Source organism: Lampetra fluviatilis, chromosome 20, assembly GCF_964198595.1.
Source record: "Lampetra fluviatilis chromosome 20, kcLamFluv1.1, whole genome shotgun sequence".
NCBI lineage: Eukaryota > Metazoa > Chordata > Hyperoartia > Petromyzontiformes > Petromyzontidae > Lampetra > Lampetra fluviatilis.
Window position 1 is genome coordinate 13,642,454 of NC_136294.1, and position 27,138 is coordinate 13,669,591.

Consider the following 27,138-nt stretch of genomic DNA (forward strand, 5'->3'; position numbering starts at 1 on the left):
GCGACGTCAGCTCCCAGCAACCTGCACTGCCTTCCAATGGCTCGAGTCGAATGTTCTCGCTCTCACACACGCAGTCCTAAATGACTTGCTGAAACCTCAACCTCAAACATCACCTCGGGCCCTATGCTCAGTTTTCAATTTACAGCCCTTTTGTCAACCCACTGCTGGATGAAGGCCTCTCCACGCCGTGCCGGTTGTGTTGGGTTGAAGGGGTGCAGTAACCGGCCTTGATACATAATTGAACTCTGGTTGCCGGGGTTCGTAGTGCATGCTCAAACCAGTGTGCCACCACCCCACTCCACCTCAAGTCTCGATGTAGCACCACGGACTCTTGAGATCCTCTTGAATGGCAATCGTCTCAAGTCCCCAGACGCTTCCTTAGTTGAGAGAGCCAGGATTCTGCAACTTCCTGCCAGTTGTGATGAATATATTACTGAAACCAAAGGCAGACTTTTTGGAAGCAATGCAAGGCCGTTCTGTTAGCCCGCATTTGCGATTCAGACGGTGCTTGACTTGTGTGTATGAGAGTATTGCAAGGTTCTCTGGGCGACCACAATGAAGGCAAAATATGCCAGGAAAAGAACAGAAATGCATAACTCGTGTTAACCATTTTGTTACAGTATGTACATTTATTATTAAAAAGGCCTTACAAAGTACAATGAAGCTGTGAAAGACAGCCCACATTTGCCCGATTTTAAACCACAAAACCCATCTAGAAACCGTTTATCAGAAGTTCCAAGCTAAGGTCGGAGGAAAAATATGGGAGCATTGTCCAGCATGTTCAGCGCCTCTGCCATCCCTAACTCGTACCAAAAATGTACTTTAAAAAAACTCATCCAATTAGATCTCACATCTAAACAGAATAATACTAATGATCACCTCTACATTGATATGGCGCTTGCTGGCATGGTCCAGCAACGCAAAGTGCCTGACATCACATTCCATCTCAAACATTTGAAAGGGAACCCCCAGTGGCAGCTGCCCCTGTGTGGCAGGTGACTCATTACCAGACTGCCCCCCCCCCCCTCCACTGAAATTAGTCTGCTAGTTGAAGGTGACTGTGTGCTGTGATAATTCCAATTTCGTAATTTGTGGATAAATTAGCTAATTTTAACCACGATGGCAGCACACAGTGGCCCTGCTCTCTTCGAATGACATCAGATGATTTATTAGATGGTCCACTGTTTACACACCAGCCATATTCACCAGGGCGGCCTGTTGGGTTTGGACCACAAAACCTCTGCAACAAGGGGGGCAAACATGCTATAGATGTGTTGTCATGGTTTTGCCACTAACTCAACCATTTATTTCTGCTATGAGACCTCCTTTAGCAGTGGCAAAATATAGTAATAGCTTTTTACCCTTTCAACTGGTACAAAAACTGACACCTTTATACAAGGCATCATGTTTGCAATAACCACGTCTGTAGCCACCAGTCACAGCAGGGGGCTTCACCGCTCAGAACCTCATCGACGTTGGATGGTCAAGGGTTAACAATGAGAATTTAGGCATGAAACTACCACATGCCCCGAGCCAAATAAAATACCAGTAATGTTGGGACTACTCCAACTACAGCGCCTACAGATGCTGATGGTATTTAGGTGCTGTCTAAATTAAAATCGTTCTGATTAAAATAATATATTTTGGAACATTCTAAATTCATATTCTTTGGGTCTTTCGGTAAGGCCACGTACATAGAAAAAATAATAAAAATATCACAACGTTTCGATCGCAACACAAGCAATCGTCATCAGGTGAAAAAATAGCGAGAGCTGCTGAGGCAGGATGTTATAAAGGTTTGAGATGGGTGTAGCCCAAGGGTCATAAGCAAAGTGGGCGGGGCGAGTGATGACATTTTCAAGTAAATGTAAGATCGCAGAGCTGAGCTACCTCCAGGACGATAAAGCTGCGGAGGTGGCCATTGTATTGTGAGAGACAGCATGTCAATGTAAGATCGTAGAGCCACCGCAACATCAAGGAAAATAAGCAACGGTGGCTGTGTTAGTGAGACATTTAACCTGTTAATGTAAATACATTTAACCTTTTGTTTGCATTTTGACTGCTTGTGTTGTGATTATTGCAAACATGATGCCTTGTATAAAGGTGTCAGTTTTTGTACCAGTTGAAAGGGTAGAAACCTATTACTATTACCATTTATTTCTGCTTTCGTAAATTTTCACGTGGAAATTAGCAAGAGTCCTCTCTAGTTCTTCCTTAGTGGCCAGCCCAATAATGATTAAAATGTATTCTCCTAATCTATGCCCTGTGTTGTTTGAAATATTCCTTCCTTTTCACCGATGTAGACCTAACACCTGTGCCACTGTCTCAATTGCAGCCATTTAAAATCCTTCCCATAGCATTTGCGGTTCTGAGTCGAGTTCTGCCAAGTGCTGGTTTGATTTCCGTCACTAGTGTTGCCAATCTGAATTGCGTCGCCCTTTGGGGATCATCAACTCCACTGTTTGAGTGTCCGCGTGCATCTCGCGCTGGTTTACCTGCTAATTCCTCACCGCATTCACAACTTGCTTGCCATCTGAACTAATTTCCCCAGCCCTGCACACCTTAATTTTGAAAACCCTTTCCTCCGTACCCTTTTAGTGGTCATCACACATGGTCTGTCAGCGGCCTTAGCGTTAGAGACCGGCGATGTTCACCGCCCGACTCCATTTTCAGAGTTAACCTTTATGTGGTACTGTGCCAGCTCCTCAGCGGAAATTACATCTGGGGCACCGCTCATAAGGTCGTGACCACGGAAGGATTTGGGAAAGGCGATGACATCTCGAATGCTGGCAGATCCCACGACGATGGCCACCAGTCGATCGAGACCTGGGACGGAGACGCGGGCAGTCGTTACTCAACACGGTTGAAAACAAACTGCACACACCAAATCACGCGCGGCCGAGCGGACTGCATCAAAAAACATTGCTGTGATTAAAGCACGTGCGTTAAGTGGTTTGGTCCGTAATTGCAGGGTGTTTTGGATGCAGAACCCGTTCTTCCTTAACTATGCTATTCCAACCACAACACATTTACACCTGCAGACGGGTCTGCTTATGGACACGTGCCAATTGAGGCGATCACTTCCTGCACCACATGGTGGCCAATCGGGCGTGACCAGAGCTAAGGTCCCATACTGTGTAATCCCTTCTTGCAATTGTTGCTGCATATTTTATATCTAACGAGGAGATTAAATAAACCCACTGAGATGCACAAAACACCTTTGCCTCGAATGCAAGGGTGACCTGGGAGCACGACACTCTGGGAGACCTGGACATTATCATTCTCTCCGCTCTCTTGTCAATTCGTTGGGATTATCGTCACCCTTGGGTTTGCTGTCGCCAGGCAAGCAGCTCCCCGCTTATGAGGAGAGACAACGGGTGGATTGTGCCGTGACGAGCAACCGAGCGGCGCCGTGACCGGACGGATGGCTCGGCGCTACAGTGAACGGCACGCAATCGGAAGATTGCGGAGTTCAATTCCTGGTCGGGGATTGAATCCGGCCAATCATCCCTCCGTGGTAGATAAAATAACTACCGCGGTGCTTGCCTTTATGGGTAGATTCGACCCCCACCACTGGAATGTGGAATTTCCACTAACGGCCCGGGAGCTGTAAACGGGAGATTCCTCAATGCCCACATGAGCAGGACATGGCTGCCACCTCTCTGACGGGGCGCGTCTGCTCCGCACACACTGCTCCGCACCACAGGTTTCTCCAGTTTCCCTGACGCAACTTAAAACCCCCACAACAATGGAACTAGTGTTGGCCACACATCCCCATGCTGAACAACGATCTGAGAGTCACTCATTTAGGATTACTTGTCGCAACATCGCCCCCCCCCCCTGGTGCGAAAACTTGGCAGGTATTCTGAATATTCCTCTCGGGACTCGGCGAGACTTTCCGTGGTAAAACAAACATTCTGTATAGTTGCACAGTCGTCCCTCGGTTCATGCGACGACTGGATTTGTTTGGCTGCCGTCAGCCGAGAGAGGATGTACGATTGCGTTGGGCAGGGAGGTACGAGACGCCATCCCCACCTTCACCCCCCCCCCCCCCAATCATACGGCACGCCAGATGGGGGGGCTGCACGCGAGTGAATGCGACGTTCCGCGTCGTCCCGGCACACGGAGCTTACCCAAGGCGATGCCGCCGTGAGGCGGCGCTCCGGACTCCAACGCCTCCAGCAGGTGCCTGAGCAGCTCCACGTCCTCCTGCGCTCGACCACACGGCAGTCGCACACAGCCACAGCAGTCAGCCATAGCAGTCACACACAGTCACACACACGCAGTCACACACGCAGTCACACACACAGTCACAAACACAGTCACACACACAGTCACACAGTCACACAACAACAACAACCGCCATTCGCCACTAAGTGGCGGTGACGTCACCACGACGCTTGTGCCAGGCCAAGTGCACCTTGAAGCCACGTGAAGTGTCGAACGCCCGTTGGCAGGAGGTCACGGAGCAGTCTCACACACACAGTCACACACACAGTCATACACACAGTCACACACACACACAGTCACACACACACAGTCACACAGTCACACAGCCACAGCAGTCGTGCTCACACTCCCAATATAGGACCAGAGAGTGTGGGAAATTGTTGGTGGGTTCTGGCTGCCTTCCTTGTCTGTGGTTTCCCATGCTTTTGCATGAAAACCGTATTTTGACATTAAATTTGAATGAATGACATCAGAGGATATGCAAATAAGATTATTGTAATTAACGGAACAGTATTTACCTAGGTGGAATTACATTTAATGGTAACGGCCATCACAATGCATGCATGTCACGTCAAAACCGCCTTCACACCCATGGCAGTGTGTGGTAAACACAGCCATAGAATCCGGCACGGCACACCCACAGGCAGAACCTGGAGCCAAAACACAAAGTGGGCGTGCCGCCGTGACGTTGCCTCTGGGTTGAGTCCCTGCCGTGCTGCTCGCCAGCCCGCACACTGCGCATGGAACAGCCCCGTCAGGAGATGCAATCCTCCAGGCCGGCTCGCAGGAACGAGAAGCGCGCGAGGAAAGGGTGCTCGCACCGCGACGCTGGAACACGCGGCGCCGGTGAGAGCGTTTTATCGGAATGCCTTTTGTGCCGGACCACGCGGCAGCGGGCCGCACGTTGCTCCCCTGGCCAGAGCTCCCGGCCGTCGGACCCCGCATTTCTCACTGCACCATGGCGCACAGGGCCACGGATCATTGGATCCGTATCAGAGGCCGCCGTACGTCCCTGCTCACGCAGCACGGGGCCCTCCAGGCGGCGGAGTCGTCCGAGCAGCCCGCGGTGGAGTGATTCCCATGGCAGAAGCGGCAAACAAAAGCACGCGGCGGTTTGCCATCGATACCGCCGAACCTCATCACCGACGCGTTCTATGCTCCGCCAGATTCATCAGCTGCTGCACAAGATGGCACGTGACCTCCCTGACCTGCCCTGACAGTCTCCCACCATCCGGTCTTAGGTCTTCCCCTACGACTTGCAGAGACCGCTCCAACAGTTGACTTAAGAATAAGCCTTCCCCGTCACGTGCACGCGCCTGACCCAGCGCAATCGTATCGACAGCACTCGCCAACCACGTTCACCTTGCAGACGTCCGCATTGCTTAATCCCATCTTTCCAATACACTTCCAGCCTCAAGACACCTGGGCTCAAATGCCAACAACTCTTTTTCGGATCCAGATCCTCAATGCATAAAGTAACAAATAAAGCAAGCACTTCTGCAGCATTCAGTAAGTGAATAAATGTGGCAAGCCCACTCCTGTACTTAGATGAATACTAACAGCAGTAGCTACCAAAACTGGTCATTTCAGACAGTTAAAAGGGGGCACATGAAGGCCCGGCCGTGCCCTGCGTGCTCTCCCATTCTGGGACCGACCTTGAGCACGTCGTGCAGGACGTGCTTCTGCAGAGCGGCGTCGTGGATGCGGATGGAGCCTCCGCCAATTTCGCTGCCGTTCAGCACCAGGTCGTAGTGCTGACCTCTCACCTGCAATGGCAGAAGTCGCACCGTAGCCATGCCATCAGTCGCACAACGGAATCAATATATCGATCGGACCTTTTTTCCAGTATCAAGAATGATGCTGACAAAAAAGTCCCATAGATATAGCTGCTCGACCCAAGCAAGAAATGCTCCGATACCTTGCATTGTCTCTGCACTGTTCGCCTTTTGGTGTTCTCTGGTCTGACGCTGGTGACACGAGGCGATAAAGAAGGCTCTCTGGTGGAGCCCAATCAGTTTCAAAGACAATGCATATATTTTCACATTTGTTTGCATTTTTTGCCACAAATGTGTGGTTAATGCAGACTTGATGCCTTGAAAAAGGTTTCTATTTGATGTTTAAACATGTTAAGACAATTCCTGTCTTATTGCCAGAAAGGGTAAAATCTAGGAATCAATGTAAAGTTTAACACATAATAATCGTGCCCATTATAAATATCGATGCGCTCTTTATCGTGTAATTTGTCTCATATGTCCTGTCTAGCTCATTCCCGCTTGGTGGAGCGGCGACGTGGTGGTCCGGCGGTAGCGCTGCGTTCACCACTCGTCGCACAGGTTCAACGCTTCAAACCCAGCGGCCGCGCCCCCCATTATTCCTGCAGTGTGAAGTAGTCACCGTACAAATACTACGCCGCCACCTGCTTCTCAGCGGACGTTAAAGATCCCCTCACGTTGTTTACAAGGGGGGAGCCCATCGAGTGCCGGGGTCTGGGGTCCAAATTTGCCAAATAAAAATAATTCAACTGCACAATTACCCAGTTGCTCAATTGTGATGGCACACACGGCAGCAGCGACCATCACCCCCTACCGGTAGCAGACCCACACCCCCAGCTTGCTCGTGCAAATGAGACGCATCCTGGTCAATCAAAATTAAGTTGAACTTGTACCATTAGTCTGAAGGTAATGCCTGCATGTTACTTTGTGGTGAGTTGAGGGAAATTCCTCAGACGAATCCTAACTACGGTGTTACGACACTGGTGATATCATGGTCGTCGAACTGAACATGCAGTTCCTCTGCACACGCAATATTTATCAGACGCCGTTGACATCCGTTCTTACAGAGCTGCGTCCCAGCCAATGCGTTCATCACGCTTTGATTCATTCATTGATTCACGATTCTTATGCTCGTAATACGACCATTGAATCATGCGTCGAAGAATTCAATCATCTAGGGCAACAGGCTGGCGGCGTAGTGATGACACTCGCGCCGCACAAGAAGCACGGCCTGGGTTCGATTCCCGACTCAAATGCCTCTCTGTGTGGAGCGTGTATTCTCTCTCTCCCTGTTCTGAATTAATTTCAGAACAGGGAATTTTCCAGTTTCTTCCCATAGCTAAAAAAAACCCACAAACACTGTGACTGGCATTGGTGAAAAAAACATCTCAATTCTAAAAAGTTACCAGCAAGTTATTCAGCTGGGAATGTACACAGCAACATCGCCCCCTAGTGTGTGAACTTGGCAGCAGAAGTCTCCTGAAGCAAGAGTCTTGAAAGACTCGGTGAGGCTTTCCTGGGTTAATGGTATTTTACAAAAAATATATTGAGTAATACGTGGGTGTGCTTTGCAGGGGCTGGGACGTACATCCTGAGGCCTGGCGTAAATGAGGTCCGCGTCGTCCGGGTGTGGAGCTGTGAACGGGTGGTGAGCAGACTCCAGCGAGCCGCTGCTGCGCTCCTCCTCTCGTGGCAGGAAGAGAGGGAAGTCCACAACCCACAGGAAGCGCAAGTCCTTGGGGTTACGCAGCACCTGCCCCTTCGCTTCCAAGATGTTGGCACATTTCAGCCGCAGCAGTCCCAGCGCCAAACACTGCCGGGAGACGGAGACCAGAACGAGGGGCGTAAACATAAATGAATGTGTCAGGTGGTGGCAGGTTTAATGTGTCGTTAAATCCGGCACCACTCGACACAGCCAGCCAATTAGTAAGTTTTGTCACGTAAACAAAACATTAGTAACGTTTGTTTAGTGACACATTTACATTTTAAGCGATCTAATACACAAACAAACTTTACTAATTGGCTGTGTCAGGTGGAAGCGTGTTTAACGACACATTTATAGTTACACAATCGAACACAAAAAAACTTTTATGATGGATAACATTGGTTGCGAAAGCATACTACGTGTTGATCTATTATTAGTCTAGCAGGCTTGGGTGTTTAGGCAAAGAGAACATAAAGCGGCTCGGGAAAATGAACATTCGTCATGAAAATAATTTGGTTGTGTTTGCTGCGATTCCTCTTTGCTTCACGGCTTTACTTAGTTGTCATAGAATTACTTTTGTCATTGGTGACCGACACGAGCCACACTATATCCTGCCCACTCGAGTTCTCACCCGGTTAAACAAAATATACTTGATACTTTATTTGTTGAAATATTGGTAAATATTGATATTCAAATATGTTGAACAGACGCATCGGGTTTGTACCACGTGCAAATACTGAATTAGGAAATCTGCCAAACATTCAAATGGCCCTCTTGAAAAAGCACTGCCACTCAGATAAATGTGAATGTCTACATCATAAAGCGGCTGTTCAGTAAGTGCGCGAGTGCCTAAGAACTAGACCGCTCCACAAATCCCAATGACTGAGGAGTTATTCGAAATCTTGTGCTATTTATCAGAATATTTATTTATTCTGGAAGAATCCGATGAGCTATAAAAGCTCTCTTTCACAGATGCCCAGTAGGGGCACTGAGTAATAACGTTACAACAACAAACAATAAAAAAACATAAGTAGTGCAAAGTACAAGAAAGGTAAGCAAGTCACCCAAACACATACAAGTAAAACTAAACCATCCCCATACTCTCCCTAATCTCCCCCCATTAACACAACTGATGTGCTTGCGTCCGGGGATGGAATTCCTTTCCAGCTCAGACCCCGCTTGCTTGCCCATCGCCACATATATAACCTCTTGTTGTAACAGCTCTCTCGCTGGTTCAGCAGCTCCACTGCTGGATTATTTTTCCGCCTGAGGACGACCGCTTGTGTTGCGATTGAAGCGTCGTGATTTATTATTTTTGGTTTTATTTAATTTTATTATTTTTCTACTTAAATTACTTTACCGAAAGAACCAAAGAGTATGCATCCCCATACTACCAGGCAAAACCCTATGAGATATTAACTTATTTTTGAGAAGTTAGAAAAGATCTTTGATGGATAATGCAACTAATTCGGCCAAATTATTAACAGCCCTTGCGTTGCTCATCTGCTCTACCATTTACAATAACCTTGCACACGCAACACAAGCCCATGTAAGAATTATACGACAGAAATGCGTGCGTTCTGTCAGCATCAAGGAATTTACATGAAATGTTAAAACGATGAAATTGCGATGGAGAAATGCGTGAGGGCTAAGTGAAGCTGAGCAGCGGTTGTGGTCTCTAGAAGACGCACGGTCAGTTGCTCACAAGCGGAGAGAGCGGGAGCTAGGGACCACCATCTCCACCGCCTGGCTCAACACCGCCCCTGCAGCTTCACCGAACAGGAAACCAGTCTCAGTGCGTCCACTCACTACAGCTGTCTAATTTAAACTAAAACACCCCACATCTCATATGCAAGCTTTCACGACCACTTTTGTTTGGGGGGGGAGGGGGGCCTTGGCCGACACCCGTTAACTAAACCTGAGAACCTACTTTATCTACTTTGACGTTGCATAGCTCCCCAGATTCAAACCGACAATCTCAGCAGCGCGGATTCACTTGGACATCGCCCCACCTCGGCCGAGGGCTTGATAATCTTGGATTTAAATTCAAACCGTGCGGGTAAAGGCGGATCGCAACAGTCCAGCGCACGGTGGTTTGTCGCGTGGCACGAGATCATTTCCTACAGTTGCCAAACGTTTTGATTCTACAGCTGGATTGTGCCAGACACGGTGAATACGTACCACAGAGAGTGTGTTTCCTGCAGCCACGATCACGACATCTCCTGGCTGAGCCCCGGTGAGTCGAGATATTTCCTCCTTCTCCGAACTCGATACAAACTTTGCCAATGAAGACTTCCAAGTGCCGTCAGCGTTCAATGTTATCACATTCACCCTCTGCACACAGACATGGGCAGAGAAACCCACAAAAGAAAAATAATTCATTGCATGAGGATGATGATGATGTTCCAGAATGAGTTCGATTTCTTCTGTAAAGCACTTGTTTTTGCTCCAATTGTTGTTTGGTTGTTTTTGCTTCGATTTTTATTCACTTCACAATTGTACTTGTGTTCACAATTAGCTTTTTATACTGGAAGAATCTGATGAGCTATGAAGCTCTTTTTCCCAGACATGCAGTAGGGGCGGGTAAAAACGTTACAACAACAAAGAATGCAATAACACGATAGGAGTGAAAAGTACAAGAAAGGTAAACAAATCACTCAAACACATACAACTTAACCATCCCCATCCTACCAGATAAAGCCCACTGAGGTATTAACTTATTTTTCAGAAGTGACCTGGCCACAAATGATAGCTCAACAAAGTTGGCTGGCCATCATTTGGACATTTATAGCACCTTGGTTGACCCAGGTCATTCTTGCAAATTAAAACTCTATCGTGGCACCTCGAATCCCCAGGTAATTAAACGAATTGACTTGAAATTTGAGGCATCACACCTGAAGAGCTAACCACGGCCCTGAGCTGCATAACATGAAGAGAGCCCCTGGACTTATGTGAAATACCGTATTTTTCCCGCATATAGCCCGCATACGCATATAACCCGCATACGCATATACCTCGCAAAAATAGCGTTTTGTGTAAAACAAATTTCAGATAGTCCGCATCGTCATATACCCCGCATGTATTCATATCTTTAACGTCGTTACCGCAGTTTAATTTCATCATATTAATACAAAGTTTACATTTGTATAGTGCTCAGCTAATAGCAGCGGCCAAAGGGACTCAGCAATTATGATTCCACGTCTGGTAGACGCTTGTTAAGGCCCTTCCTATTGTGCAATATAAACATTGTACAAACAAATCGAATAATTTGAAACGTGATAACATGTGCAATTTTAGTGTTAGTGGTTTATTCAGCAGTGCTTTAGTCAAAGGTAAGTGTTGCATAGTGGATAGTCCTACCATGAAAAAATGTAACGAGTTAAGACAAATCACGGCCAAACAGCCACAGGAGCAATCAGATGTTTAAAAGGTTCCTCTACTATTGCCCACAAAATAGACCTAACCACCACACACTCTAGGATAGTCTACTGGGTATCAGTTTTGCTGTGAAGGAAGTGTTTTAAACTCCGGTACAGGTGTTGATGGCAAAATAAATTAACCTTTGTACTGGTCGCCTTTTGATGTTCTCTGGTCAAACAATGGTGAGACAACGCCGTAAAGAAGGCTGTCTCTGGTGTAAGCCAATCAGTTTCCAAGACAATGCATATATTATAAGAGCATGGTTGTTTTCATGTTTTGTTGCCACAAGTATGTGTGGTTAATGCAGACTTGATGCCTTGCAACAGTGGTGTTTGAACATCTTAACACCTCCTGTTATATTGCCAGAGAGGGTAAAAGCTATTCACATTTTTCATCATAAATTAACCTCTTTGTTAGTACCTGGCCAAACTGGCTCTGCGCCGTATCCATGAACATTTCAATATCTTTACGGTTCAGGAAATCCTGCAAATACAAACATGAAATACCAAGCGTTAATAATTATTCTGTGAGTGAATCAGAAACAATATTTTTAGGATAGGCCACGTAATGATCTGGCCAAATCTGTGTGGTGAAGACCCTCCACCACATGACAACAGCAACAGCAAAAGAAACTCTCACGGGTTACAAGCGTTTAACAGCGCGCCGATTATGATTGTGTCAGCTGCCAGCCGGTTATTGTAAGAGCGATTCTCAAAACCAGATTTAGCAGCTGTGGGATATATTTGAGTGCATGTGTAAATGTCACTCCTGACACGCACATGAGAGGAACAAATAAGGTACAGGGACAAATAAACATTGAAACTCCTCTCTACAATTGCATTGCTTCAAAATTAAACCGTGATGTGTTAATTTCTATAAGATTGTCTGTGTGCATGTGAGAGTGTATATGCGGCGGGCGTGGTGCTGGCCACCAACCCCCTCGTGTGCCGTGCCAGCCTTAATAGGTGCTCGCTAACAGCACTTGCCCCAAAAGTATGTGAAGGCTATACGAGGGATCTTTGTCTCTGTTGTGTTCACAGTTGGTGCATCTGTAATGTAGTAACTTGACGGGAGACGACCTTACGGGTAGCACACTCTTTATTAACACCAACTTATTACACGGGTGGCTAACTGCAGCCTAACTCACAGGGTTCCCCTGGCTACACCCACACGGGCTCTTACGCCCCGTAGCTTCTCGGAACCCACCCGGCTGGGGTATCCGTCTCGACTCTGGGTCCCACAGCCTCGTCCCACATGGACGTCAGACCACGGGTCCCACAGTCTCGCCTCCGAGCCACACAGGGTCCCGGCCCTTACAAGGACAGCGGGACTAGGGGTCTCAGGGCCCTACCTCTTCAACTCCGTCTTCGATCTTCAACTGGTTATCAACTCCCCGAGTGCTCCTGCGCGTCCCCCTTTATAGTCCCTCATGCGGACGTCGCTGAGAGCACCCACCCCAGTTGACCAATCACTGCGCGCTGCCCACGATCCTATTTCCCACCTTGTGTCAGCGCGCACAACCACGCACCCTGCGCCGCCCCGTGATCTCTCACTGTCGGCGCGCGTCAACACCACCACTACATCACCCCCTACCACATAGCTCGCAGCCGACCCGGCTGCTATAAAAAAAATATTTATTACCCCCCCCCCCCGTGTGTGCCCCGTAACACAAGCAACAATCACAACAACACAACACAACAATAACTCCGCCATCCGCAAGAATCAGAACATGGCACCGCAACAACAAGAACAATATGTACAATATGTACAACCCGGCGAGCGACAACAATAAATGTGTATGCAAAAAAAAATTACTCGTGCAGCGTCCCTTCATTTCCGAGCGCCCCTTGAACGGGACACTATACCGGGCAGAAGAGGAACGCGGCGGCGAGCTGCAATCTCGGGCCCTCCCCTCCTTTTTTTTTTTCATGAAAAGTGTCGTGTCTTAGCACGAGACCGTCTGGCCGGTCCGTCGTACGGCACCAGACGCGGTTGACCGTCCGGTGGTGCCGGCAGTCCAGGAAGGCACGGGGCAGGCATCGGAGATCCGCGCGTGCCTCGGGGTTCCGGTTCACGACGGTCAACAGCCGTCAAGTCCGAGACACCTGGGAGTGGGTCAGGTGGAGACACGTGAGGATCAGACTGCGACACATACCCCCCCGAGTCGACGGCCACATCACACGCTCGGTCGTTACAGCACAAAAGGAGGTCATGCGATGCCGTGAAGGGTTTCAGCCGGGAGGGGTGTACGTACCAACGGCGTTTTTCCCATTTAATCTGGATACTCTGGGGTCGTGCAATACGCACGATTTCCACGGGTCCCCTCCATGGTCTCAACAATTTAGGGGACGTAGCCAACGGTGCATGTGGGCAGTGCAGCCAGGCCTTATCGCCTGGTTTCCAATCGTGCGTATACACCTTTCGTGCATGCAATCTTTCGTTAGCGATCTGGCGAGACCTTGAATTCAACCTCGCAGCCTCTCGCGCTTCAGCCAGTTTGGCGATATTAAATTTGATGTGGTCGGCCAATTTAGATTTCGCACGTGGCTGGAAAATCCCCAGTTGGACATCCATGGCCGGATCGGCCTCCCGCCCATACATGAGAAAAAATGTGGAAAACCCCGTCGCCGCATGGGGGGCCATTCGATAGGCCGCGAGTACCCCAGGTACCTGTAAGTCCCAATCAACCTGATCGTTGCAGACCTGTTGGCACAGCATAGAAGTAATCGTCCTGTTTAGACGTTCAACCATTCCATCAGTCTGCGGGTGGTACGGGGAGGTACGCACTTTCTTCGTACCCAACAGGTCGCACACCTCGCGCAACAAAACGCTCAAAAAATTCTTTCCTTGGTCCGTCAGCAAGCGTTCGGGGGCGCCTTTGTCCAAAACATAGCCCTGGACAAAGGCGTCCGCCACTGCCGCAGCCGACTGGTTGGCGAGTGGCCACGCCATGGGCCATCGGGTGAAGTATTCGACGCCAACCAGCAGGTACTTGTTACCCCTAGGTGTAGTGGGAAAGGGCCCCAAGATATCGAGCGCAACCAGTTCGTTCGTGCGCGAAACCTGAATGGATTGTAGCGGTGGATTAGCCGCTATTTGTGGCGGTTTTCTTTGAGCGCACCCCACACATCCCTTGAGGATGTTTGCCACGTCGCTCCCCATACCCGGCCAAAAAACGATCGCTAGCAATTCACGACGTGTTACACAGTAGCGTTGTTCCGCAGGTGACAAAACTCTGCTACCGTAGGCGACCACCCGTTCGACCCCCCCGACCACCTGTGAGAGCACTCCCCCGATACCCGTGTTACTGGCATCCGTGTCAAGCAGGAACGGTTGCGTGAAATCGGGGTAACACAAGGGAGGAGCCCGCACCAAGGCGTCCCGAAGGGAGCAGAACGCAGCCTCCTCTTCCGGCCCCCAGTGAAACATTACCCCTTTAGCCGTCAAAGCGTGTAGGGGCCTGGCTATGGTGGCAAAATGTTCGACAAAACGGCGGTAGTAGGAGGCGAATCCTATGAAGCTGACGCAGTGCGTCTTAGCAGGGTCTGTAGAGATCCCTGAACGGCCAACGATATGCCCCAAGTACCTGACCGATTCCCGAAGCAGGTGACATTTAGCCGGTTTAAATTTTAATTTAGCGGAACGCATCCTGAGGAACACCCCTCTCAATCGCTGGAGGTGCTCCTCGAAAGTCCGGCTGAAAACGATGATATCATCGAGGTAAATCAAACAGGTGTCCCATTGGAGTCCTGACAAAACCAATTCCATGAGCCTCTGGAACGTGGCGGGAGCGGAATGTAAGCCCATGGGCAATCGATTGAATTCAAATAGGCCTCCTGGTGTCCAGAAAGCGGTCTTTGGTTTCGATTCCTCATCGAGGGGCAATTGCCAAAATCCCGAAAGCAGGTCAAGCGTCGAAAAAAACTGTGCTCCCGCCAAGGCATCCAGCGATTCATCCATCCTGGGGAGTGGATACGCGTCGGCCATGGAGATTTTATTTAGGCGGTGGAAATCCACACAAAACCGCAAGGACCCGTCCTGTTTTTTAACAAGGACGATGGGAGCACCCCACGGACTGGAAGAGGGCGAAATGATGTCGGCAGCCAACATGTCATTAACAGCCGACTGCACATGCTCCTTCTCGGCTGGGCTGAGCCGGAAGGGATTCTGCCGAATAGGGGCCGCGTCACCCGTCGCTATGTGGTGGCGCAACAGGTCCGTGCAGCCAATATCGTACTTGTGTCTGCTAAACACGTCAGCGAATTCGAGTAGCAGGCCCCTCAACGCTCCCAACTGCACACTAGACAAGTTACTAGACCCAGCACACAACGAGTCCAACCATTCTGTCCCCTCCTCCAATGGAGGATGCGTATCGAGGCTAGAATCCGCATGTGCAACGAGCTGTTCATCGACGGGTAGCGGCGCCGCGTGAGCCAGCACCATGCCCTGTGTAATTACAGCTGGCCGCGATCCCGTATTCAGAACCATAACGAACGGATCCCTGTCCGCCCGCACCATGGTCTGAGCTACCGCTAAGTCGAGGCCCCCAACAGCTCTGTTTGACGGCCCCAACAGAACACCTTGTTCCGCCGCATCCACCCCGAGGGGTTTTCGCAATCGAAGGGGTACCAACATTTGCGATCCCGGGGGCACCCGCGCAGTCTGAGTTGCCAGCGCCTGAACCGTAGCACAAACCGTGCGTATTTTGGTAGGACTCGTTAAAAATGCAACCCGCCGACCCGATGGAAGCTCAATGCAGGCCTGATCGACGAGAATTTTAATGGGCATTTTAGCCAGAAAGTCCGTACCCAGTAAACAAGGAACTGCCAGAGATGATGACACAAAAATAGGACCCGCCAATTTGATATCGCCAATACAAATAGTCGCCCGAATCTGTCCGATGATTCCCAAAGAACCCCCGTTGGCCGCGTAAAACGGTACGTCCACCGGAAGAAGGGGTCGACTTTGGACGGGGAGGATGTTATAAATAAGGTCCGAAATGATAGTGGCCGACGCACCCGTGTCCACCAGCACCCGGACCTCAACCCCGTCAATAAAACCCGTTACTACGGACGACCCGGCCGACGCAGCCACTATCCTGTGGGCCAACTCGGACCATTTGACTGCTCCCGGGCCGTGTACGAACCCCCCTCGCCGAACCGAATCCCCGGTACCCATACGCGGTCTCCCCACCGCGAAGCGGCGACCCGAGTGTGCCGTGTATGTGGACCGAGCGTGTGGGGTGCCGCGACTTGCCGGGGTTAGCTGGGACGACTTGGGGCCTTGGTCGTCGTCCGGACGTGGTCCCGTGGCGCGCTGACGCGGAGCCCGGCACCCGGACGCGACGTGACCCCGAAGGCCGCAGTTGTAACACATGACAAGGGACGTCGTAGGTTTCGGTTGCTCCAGCTTGCGGGACGATCGTATGGGCGAACGACCTCCCGATCTCCACTCCCCCGGCCTCGACACGGTGAAGGCCTCCTCCCGAGCCATAGCAGTCTGAGGCTCGGCAACCGTCGCGGCAGGTGTCGCGATCCCCGCCGATGCACAGACGACCGCCCGCTTGCGCTTGAGGACCTCGTGTGCGTGGATACCTGTAGCAACCCCCAAGGAGCAGATGTCCATTTCGTCCGCCGTATTGATGGGGACTCCCAGGTCGTGAGCCAACGCCAGCAGCTGCTCTGTCACCATGGCGTCCTTCCCCTCCTTGTCCATACGGGGAAAAGCGGCGTCCGCCAGGGCGAGCAGCGCCGTGCGATAGGCAAGCGTAGTTTCTCCAACCATCTTACGCCGTTCGTAGAACTGGTGGCGACAGGTCGAGGGCGGTCCGAACACCTTAGCCATGAGATGTAGTGCGGCCTGGAGCGTTGAGCGGGACGACCTCGGGGCGGATGTGAAGGCCGCAAGTGCGTCGTCATCGAGCATCGCCGGCAGCGCGCGTAGGGCAGTGGTGTCGGACCACCCCGACATCTCTTGATGTGCGAGGAACCTTCGTTGGAAGGCCCCCCAGTCGCCCCCGTCTGCCTTGAACGCCGTCAGCGCGGGCAGTCTTTGTTGGAAGACCTGGTCGTCGTCCTCCGATGAATGCTTTTCCCGCGCGCCGCTGTGGTTGACGAAAATGTCGGCTCCGTCGGCAGGCGCATGGTGGAGAGTTTTGGCGCGCGCCGATGACGCGGGCTGTGTAGAGTGGAGGTCCCCGACCACGTGGTGTCCACACTTCCCGCCAATCGATGGTGGACCCTCAAAAATGGCGCCAACTTCAAAACTTTCGGCGCGGAGCGCGTTCTGGCGGGATCCCTCCGGCCGCGCTCCCTCCTCCACCCTCGTAGTCGTCCTCCCGCCTGCTGAAACGGTGATTTCTGCCAAAATTGAAGTGGCGGCGAGCAGCAACTCCGCCAGGCGGGAGTGTGCATCCTGTAGGCCGGTGTCGGAGGCGAGCGGAGCATCGGCCATCGCCGCGAAGTGCTGCATCGGCGGCAACTCTTCGTCCTCGCCTTCCGAGGCTTGTGGCTCCGGTACGTCGTCGTCTTCCCGATCTCGCTCGTGGGTACGGGTAGTCTTCCTAGTATCCATCCTTTTGAAGACAGGTTTACTTCTGACGCCAGTTGTAATGTAGTAACTTGACGGGAGACGACCTTACGGGTAGCACACTCTTTATTAACACCAACTTATTACACGGGTGGCTAACTGCAGCCTAACCCACGGGGTTCCCCTGGCTACACCCACACGGGCTCTTACGCCCCGTAGCTTCTCGGAACCCACCCGGCTGGGGTGTCCGTCTCGACTCTGGGTCCCACAGCCTCGTCCCACATGGACGTCAGACCACGGGTCCCACAGTCTCGCCTCCGAGCCACACAGGGTCCCGGCCCTTACAAGGACAGCGGGACTAGGGGTCTCAGGGCCCTACCTCTTCAACTCCGTCTTCGATCTTCAACTGGTTATCAACTCCCCAGGTGCTCCCGCGCGTCCCCCTTTATAGTCCCTCATGCGGACATCGCTGAGAGCACCCACCCCAGTTGACCAATCACTGCGCGCTGCCCATGATCCTATTTCCCACCTTGTGTCAGCGCGCACAACCACGCACCCTGCGCCGCCCCGTGATCTCTCACTGTCGGCGCGCGTCAACACCACCACTACACATCTACCAGTCACGGTGGGTTCGATCTCAAGCCTGACGCCTGCTGTACATTTGGAGTTTGCGTGTTCTCCCCTTCGTCTCGTGTTTTTTCTCCGGGTCCTCCGGTTTTTCCCTCCACATTTAGAAACTTGCGTTTCCACTTGATAAGTCACTTTGTTGGGCTCTCATTTCTGAAAAAGAGCTAGATAGCTCAGTGGGCCTTAACTGCTAAAATAAAAAGTTTAGTTTGGTCGTCTCAGTGAATCAACCCATGGCACCTGAGGTCTATCCCGTGACCTCCTGCCAGCGGGCGTTCGACACTTCACGTGGCCTTAACATACACATGGCCTGGCACAAGCGCCGTGGTGATGTCATCCCCACTTCGTGGCAAATAGCGGTCGTTGTTGTTGTTGTGTGTGTGTGTGTGTGAGAACGCACGTGTGTGGACATGAGTAATGGCGGACTTAAAGCGGTTCCCGACAGCCCCAAATTTCTCACGGAAATTTTACGCAATTTCATGAGCATAATGCTCGTGTGGCACGACAGCAAGAACAAGTTATAGCTTACGCTGCCACCCGGCACACGCAGGGCACGTGCGCTGCACTCCTTCCCTGCCAGTGCCGCTTGCAAGAAGGAGATCTGGGTGCTGCGCAGAGCTTCACTGATGTTCACCAACTGTTCAATGGACAGCAAATAAAACAACACCGGCTAAATGCTACTCTAGACGATAACACAAACGATGAGAAATATTACACATTTGTAGCGATCCAATTTTTAGTGACCAAAGTTGTGCAGTTAAAAAAAAATGAACGTGTGCATGATACCAGGTCACCCTTTTCACGTGCCTCCGTGGGTTTATTTCATTGCTGGGGTTAAATAAAGGATGGGACAAAGGCAGGCACGAGAGTTCTGCAGCTGACCTGCATGTCGAATCTGGTATCGGGCTTGTCGGTGCCATATAGCGCGATGGCCTGCTGGTACGTAAGCGCGGGGAACGGAGGTGGCGTGCCCATCAAGCCCCTGGGCAAACTGTGCACCAGCAGACCCTCCACCAGCCTCTGAATGTCTTGCTGCTCCACGAACGACATCTCGATGTCCACCTGCCAAAAACAGACATTTGTGCCCATGAGGTTTCAATCAGCCACATGACCTTCTGGGAGTGAATAATTTCAGAACCATTGGTTTAATCAGTGTCTCATCAGCAAATCAGGCTTGCTTGTGTGGTGACTGACTCAGAGACACTAAGAGTAGGAGGCACTGTTTATTAACAGCCTTAACAGTTCACACTTCGTAACTACAGCTCCCAGTCAGGACAGCTGGCAGACTGCCTGACTGACGACGCCGAGATGGTGAAGACTGAGACAGCGACAAAGACTCCAGCAGCACGACAAGATCCCACTCCAAACGACAGCCCCAAGCTCTCGCTCGGGGCCTCCTTTTATGCTCCCAGCGGTGGCCTCGCTCCGCCCCGGCCATACCCACTCTCTAGAAACTACTAGCGGGTTCCCGGGCTTCCCCCACGTGCCCCTTTTGTAAAATTTCCCCTACATCCCTCTCTCTGGTCTATCACGTGGCCTGCTGTCAGTCAGGGCTGCTGTAACTGCAGATCCCCTTCCCTGCCAGCAACAAGCGCTAAGCTTCTAAGTGACAGATTCTATGTAACGACACTTGCACCAATGTTGATGGACTGACAGAAAGTTTGCAGGCAAGGATCCTCTCTGTTAGACATGAGTTCCATAGAAAACAAATACAACAGGTGACACCAATGAACTTAATATTTTCAAAGATGAGCAGCACCTTGATTTACAAGTTCTAGTTTATTGTATGTTGAACTTATGTTGTACTGTACATAACCAACCGTGCTAATTGGAGGTACGTGGGAAGGACAACAAACTAAGCACAAAAAGCAGTCCTAATGAAGTTTTCAATCAAGATTTCAAAGTGCATAGCTCCAGTAGCTTCCTAATATCGGAAGAGCGATCCAGACGGCCGCAGAAGCGCATCTGAAAGTGAACGATGCAGTGACCGTCCTTGGTTGATGGCTAGCCAAAAGCCGCTATGAGGATGACCAGAGTTTGCATGATGGTTTATGCTCCTTGATGAGATCAACAAGGTATTGTGGTTCATTTGTGGTAAGCACTTGCGACCTTATAATGTTGCGACCTTGTAATGTATTTACTGGGCAACCAGAAGCGAATGCAGCTAGCAGTGGAGGACTGCTGCTGCTGCCGAACGTTCGTGGACCCAGCGGCCTCCGTAAAGGGGCTGATGGCATGAAAAGTCTGAAGAGTCTTGTGTCGGTGAGACTCATGTCCTACCCCAAAGGCCCAATATTTAAGAGTGACATTGGCAAGACAGGAGCAGAGCATCATTCAGACGCTGTATTTCCGACAGCCCTGTTCGTCACCTGAGGACGGCTGCTTGCGTTGTGGATGAAACGTCGTGAGAATTGTATTTTATTATGTTTTATTTTTATTATTTTATTATTTCCCTTCTACGTGACTTTACCGAAAGAACCAAGAAGATTGGCAAGACACACAAGGTAAATATGATCAAACTAAAGATAACCCTTTTTGTACACAAGGCATTGATTTTGGATTCACCTGTGTGAACTCGGGCTGCCGGTCCGGTTTTGAGCCTTCATCTCTGTAGCACCTTGCAATCTGGAAATACCTTCACACCGCACGACGCAAACGGACAGCGCGCATGGACACCGCGGCGTGCGTTCAGTTGCAGTCGACGGCGCCCACCGGGCAGCAACACCCACGTGGTGTCTGCAGCCATGAGGTTTTAGTTGCCACCGAGGGACTGGTAAGCACTGACGCAGAGCAACCGACTCAAAGCGCCACGAGTTTAAAATCCCACCTGGGCACCCCCCACCCATCCCTGCAGGGTTGGTACAATGGAGTGCCACTCTTTGGGAGTCGTCAACAGCTATCCCATCAGGAGGGCAGCCCCGGCCATGAAAATGTGATGATTACTTCACTAGCCCATGGGCACTTTAACCAGTCACTCTCGTGTGACCGGGCATGAGCCACTGGCAATAAAAGCGTCTTCGTAATGCGGGTTACAAAGCAAGCGCAACACACAGTCCAACCCGGTCAAACACCGCCAGACAGGAAATATAAATATTACACACGTACATTAGGGGTGACACTTTGAGCAATGACTGGTCTTCATAGCACATGCTATGAAGAAGGGCCGATTGCCTGAAACGTCACGTGTTGAATATTTTGACGATTTACTCAAAAACGAACGCCAGCGCCACGCGAGCAGCGGCTGAGAGTTCCCGGTGTGGGCAGCGCGCACCTGTCGATCCCCCCCACCATGAGCAGCTGCTTGAACTGCTGGGGGCTCTGCGGCAGGCAATAGAAGCGGCCGGGCTCCCGGGACGGCACCACGAATTCCTTCGCCCCCTGCGCCAGGCAGCGTGCAAGCGAGCGGGGCGAATCGTACGTACAGGTTTGCGCTCGACACAAAGGTAAGCACTCGCATCCTTGTGCGCAATGGAGGTCACACAATAATTAAGCGAGTGATTCGCCTCCTTCACACGTCAGTCCCTCCGCGTAAAGAAATGAAAGTGTGATTAACGCATCACATCAGCTGCATGACCTACTGGGAGTGCATAATGTGAGCAGCGTTTATTCAATACAAGAAAGCTCTCGACCGGTTTCAACATTCAGTGCCACACCAGGAGAGTCAGGCTTAGTCTGAACCAATGCTGGCGAACTGCCAGATGTTTACAGGCAAGGCCGCTCTCTGTTAGATATGGGTCTTAGGTCAACACAAAATCATTTAACACATAAAACAGGTCTAAAGTTTGCTTGTGTTGAATCAATGCTAAAAATAATGCACTCCCAGCAGACTGTGTGGCTGATGGGATGTGTAGTATGTATTTATTCACGTGCAGGGACAGGTATGGGAGGGCAGGAGTATTGCCTGCTTATTGCTTGCTTCTCATATTCACCACAACTGACGGTCACGATGGTTGCGTTCTACATAATGGGCAGGCGTTCATTACAAATAAAGGCCGCGGTTTTCCTGGTGCCGAGAGCGAAGGGTGGAGACGTTTCCGGCGACTCGCCCTCATCGTTGAGATGTGCTCGCTTTACGTCGGCCCGTCTACCATTGTTTCGCTACAAAGTCGCCAATCAACTACGACCCACATACGCATTTAACGTCACGTGGTCTCGCTCAGACGTCACCGCCAGTGGGCACAAAGGGACGGCGGTGAACTTAAATTTTGCCGTGGACTGTTCCCAGTCAAGTCAACAAGAATGTGATTCAGTTATTTTCCTCATTATGAGCTTGTAAACCCCACAACACGACTAACATAATTAACTCCTTACCCTTTAAATGTCGAGGTGACCCCTATTGTTACAACGGATATGCATCGAAGACAAAATATTTATGACCAAAATAAGTATGAGAAGTAGGTTCCCGTCGAGTTGAGGACTCACCCCCGGTGTTCTCTTGAATAACGTCGGAGTTTCCACGTCCACAAAACCTAGGTGGAGAGATCTCCATTCCGTCACAGCCACAAGCAACTCCCCCGTAACACAAACGGACTCGCAACACACCAATAACACCAATAACAATACCAAAACCAACGCTCGCCACTAAGTGACGGTGACGTTACCACGGCGCCTGTGCCGTGTCAGACACGCAAACACTTTTAAGAACGTAACAACAACACATCGTAAAAAATACAATTCTGGCAAAATATTTTTTCAAACAATTATCCCATGGAACGACAATGTATCAGAACTTCAGAAGGTCTAATTATATTACGTGGTTTAATCTGAGCAGATGACTTCATAACCCACTCCACTTGAAGAAGTTATCACATAATTCTTTGTTTATTGGCCACATCAATAGATTGGAAGCACTAAGGTGATGCCACCTCAAGCAGGTCATACAAACAAGTAAGATAAAGAAAAATGCGTTTCGAGTATTTTGCTGCGAAACATTTCCAGATGATAAACCACTTTGTTGAGCTATCATTTGTGGCCAGATCACTTCTGAAAAAGATTTATATAACTCAGTGGGGCTTACCGTCGTAAATTAAAACATTGTTAAGTTTATATATGTGGTCTGGGTTCGTGTACTAAGACATATTTAATTCACACCAGCGACAGGCGCTACGTGTCGTAACGGATTCGCGTCGAACTAGGACCCACACACCGAACGAAGAGTTTGCTTTCACCCAAGATTCAAATGCGCCGAGATTGACGGAATGTGTCGGTGCACCTGCGAGATGGTTCCACATTGAAGCAGCTCTGCGTGTGGCCGTGAAGCGGCTTGAAGGCACCGCTGAGATCGCTCGCCCAGCCCCATGCATATTTACCGTGGATATTGCAGAGGTAATCCCGCATCCTCATCACCATGTCCGAGCGCGTCCTCAGGTTGTGCTGCATCTGACTGCTGCGCAAATCCAAGTAGCGGTACTTCATTCTCAAGGCTTCAGATTTCTGTGACACAAAAAGTAGCTGTTAACAAAGACAACGTCGACTTATTTTTCTTTAAATACGTAATGGTTAAGTTACAGGTGTCATGAACAATGGGTCAAAACCATTTCCTATGGCCTCCACCTTCACATTCTCCACAGTAACAACCAAGATGTCCAGAAAATCTGGATTGGCATTAAAGGGTGGCCCTGCTAATGTGACTCTGCATGATGCAACGAGTCAATAATTTGCTTGTATTGAACCAATGTTGCTGAAATTATGCACTCTCAAATCGGCGGTGCGGCTGATGGGATGAGTAAAAAATTACTTTGATGTGGATACGTGAAGAAGGTGTCACGGCTGCTCGTTTGCGCCTTGTGACTATTGCAAGGCAGGACGGGACAGAATCGTGTATCGTTGTCTGCCATTTATGTCATCGTAACGAATAGGTGCAGGTGTCGGCAAGACCTTCGTAAAGTCATGTATTTCGAAGGGGAGAGTCTTGCTGCGGTTGAGAAGGCGCGCCCCCTGTACCTTCACCTCCACCGCCCCTGTCGCCATGTTCTGTCACACACGGCGCGGCGCCTCCGTTACCTCGCTCCACGAGCCTCACACCGCGTGACTGTTCGAAGAGTAAAGGCAATCGTGACCAAACATTCACGCATTTCACATAAACGTGGTCACTCGAGCACTTTTGTTAGTTGGCGCTCAAAGCAGTGTGAACAGTAGAAATGCAGATACCGGAGACCATAAACATGGTAAGTCATGGGGTGGTAATTCAAACCATCCAAGGACGCCATTCGCATGTTAATTTACTTGACAGCAAAACCCACACAGCAGTAGCAGCAGAATTGCCCATCGGAGCCAACACAAAGCAACCGGCTGTGGCCATAGCAAGAGACTTAATGCGTAGGGAGGTTTCGTTTTGCGGAAAGCCTCACTCGCCTACAGGAAACAGTAATTAAAATCCAACACTTTCTGTGACTTGTGATAAACCCGGCACAACAGGAGAATGCGTGCAGGCTTGGGAGTCCCCATACTCTAGAGGTAAGCCCTCTCCATATGCAGGCTCCCAAAGGCACAAGGCAACAGTGAACATTCATGACTGTGCTGTACAGAATAAGAACAAAACTGGTCTACAGTTGTCTCTTCGCTTCACTGCTGCCTAAAGGGACACGCACATTATCAACACTTTTGAGTTGGTGGTCTAGACAAAACTATGGTCGACCAAATCAGCTATTTTGAGCTGGTGGTCTGGACAAGGCTGAGAGCATTGCACATCTAATGTGGCCGTCACATGGCAAATGCGCAGAGTGTATGGACGGACGTCGTGCCTCCATGCTGCGTGAGCTGCACCTGTGCGTGCCGCCACTGATGTTTGTGTCTGAGGTGCACACATTCTCCTCCCGCGATGGGGTTTCCCACCGTGCACACAAAGGGCTGAGTTTGGATTATGAGTACGGATCTAGAAGTGTATTAGACAGACGCACCGCCCAGTCTGCAATTTGAACGAATATATACTAAGGAAACCTGACAATATATTCAAAATGTTAGAATTATGCGAATTACTTATTTGTCAGATTCGACGCTGCGGAGAGAAATAACGACACCTTTGCACGGGTTCTCAGGTTACGTTTTTTTCGTGGATTTGCTTTTCCTGACAGATGGAACACGTGCTGCGAGACTCACGGGGTTGCTCTGCCCAGGCGGACGACGGACAACGACGCCGCTGACACTCACCACCGACTCCACGGGCACCTCAAACAGGCACAACCTGAGGGCTGAGAATGCCTGCATAACACATTTGCAACACATCGCATTGTTAGAAAATGCAAATGGGAACCCATCATATCAGCAGTCATCTGCGTGGCCTCAACGTCACGCTAACTGATAAGAGGCAGAATGGCTAAACGTCACTGTAACAACAAGTGCATTATTGATTATTCGGCATGCAATCATCAGGCTCCCAACATTATCCGGGGGTCCCGGACCAATCTGGCAAAACCGGAAAAAAATACTCCAAAGGCTGTAACTAGTCTGGCGATCGGCACTGTGTGTGACGGCGATCGGCACCATGTGTGTGACAAAAAAAGTAGCTATGCTTGATTTTAGTGTCAAATATTATGCATAGTACATTTTACACTACATACAAATTAAACTATTAAAATACTGCACGTATATACATCACCCCATGCAGAGTCTTCAAGATTGAAGTGGTATGGTATAGTAAATACAGTAGCTTTTAAAAGTGGGATGTTTATTTGTCTATTTGTATGTTTATTTATGCCAATGGCATGTAGTAAACAAATTTAAAACACTAAAATCCATAATACAACATCTAAAAACATGTCATGCAAGAATATGCAAAAATAAGCAATTTTGAATAATGATGATTGATTATCTGGCGTTTTTTTAAATCCGGCACCCTTCCCCCCCGAAGCTACCAGATAACTGGTGATCTCCTGTATTTAGTAGTGACAAGAGCTGAAATTAATCTCTTTAATGCACAATCACATCTTGTGTGGCTCACCTCTCCCTCGGGCACCACCAGCTGGGTCAGTCCTTGGAAATCCCTCAGCACCACAAACTGCACGTTTCTGTTCAACGCAACATCCACGATGAAGACAAGCCATCCACCCATACCGTGAGCTGTCACCCGGCAACAGTCGCAACAACAGAGCTGTTATGCTATCCTTACCTAGTTTAGAGATTCACATTTAGTTTGTTAAACACAGACGATGCAAAACGATCAGCCTTGTAAATCGAGTCCTCGACATGGGTGGAGCGATCAACGGGCGACGTTCAGAGCAACCACGGTAGTAGCGATGAAGAGAGATAAGGAGGTGACTGACCGCCGGGGTGAGTGACTTAAGTAAATTAGTGAGGGTCGGTTCATCAGTCAACCTGACGGAACGCGCTCAAGTCGTTTTCAGAAAGGTGAAACACGCACGACAGGGTGGAACATTACGTGAAGAGTCAAAGTTTCCTCGAAGCTACTAGTGGTCGTTTCAAGCAGTGGCACTTGCTGCTACTCACCTCTGGTACTGAATCCACCCGAACAGAGTGACCTCCTGACCCACGTGCTCCAAGCCTAGCTCGCCGCACGTATGTGTCCGTCTCAAGAAGCTGTTGACACCTGCAGGTTCAGTAGCAGACACAAGGTGCGTACATTTCTATACAATTCACATCAGAGTGTTTTTTTGCTCAAATGAGCATTTAGGTGGGGGGCTCATCCCCTGTGTAGAGCCCTGAGCAAGTGGTGGAGATTACATATTCCTATGGTGAGAGAAAGTTTATCCAAATGACGATCACTGTAGAACAACGATGCGACGATAAAAGTTACAAATTCCCAACGAGGCAGGCAAAGCAAACGGGCTCTCACCGAGGCTACACAACCACCAGGAGATCTTTTTTTCTCAAAATGTGCTTGGAGTAATAAATGCCACA

At 50.0% G+C, this 27,138-nt stretch overlaps 1 protein-coding gene across 2 annotated transcripts in view; it reads right to left on the reverse strand.

The window, feature by feature from the left end:
* Positions 1-538: 538 nt before the first annotated feature.
* Positions 539-27,138, reverse strand: part of DARS2 (aspartyl-tRNA synthetase 2, mitochondrial) — a 30,617-nt gene continuing 4,017 nt past the window's right edge. For both annotated transcript variants that reach the window (XM_078865659.1, XM_078865660.1), the window contains 16 exons: positions 26,728-26,827; positions 26,222-26,288; positions 25,381-25,482; positions 24,160-24,255; positions 23,592-23,715; positions 22,705-22,751; positions 21,554-21,660; positions 20,848-20,917; positions 19,165-19,344; positions 18,812-18,919; positions 11,548-11,610; positions 9,889-10,041; positions 7,591-7,815; positions 5,886-5,996; positions 4,134-4,209; positions 539-2,826 (listed from right to left, as the gene is read on the reverse strand). In XM_078865659.1, the coding sequence (XP_078721785.1) occupies positions 2,651-2,826; positions 4,134-4,209; positions 5,886-5,996; positions 7,591-7,815; positions 9,889-10,041; positions 11,548-11,610; positions 18,812-18,919; positions 19,165-19,344; positions 20,848-20,917; positions 21,554-21,660; positions 22,705-22,751; positions 23,592-23,715; positions 24,160-24,255; positions 25,381-25,482; positions 26,222-26,288; positions 26,728-26,827 (1,805 nt within the window). In that variant the 3' untranslated portion in view covers positions 539-2,650. The remainder of the gene's footprint in view (positions 2,827-4,133; positions 4,210-5,885; positions 5,997-7,590; positions 7,816-9,888; positions 10,042-11,547; positions 11,611-18,811; positions 18,920-19,164; positions 19,345-20,847; positions 20,918-21,553; positions 21,661-22,704; positions 22,752-23,591; positions 23,716-24,159; positions 24,256-25,380; positions 25,483-26,221; positions 26,289-26,727; positions 26,828-27,138) is intronic.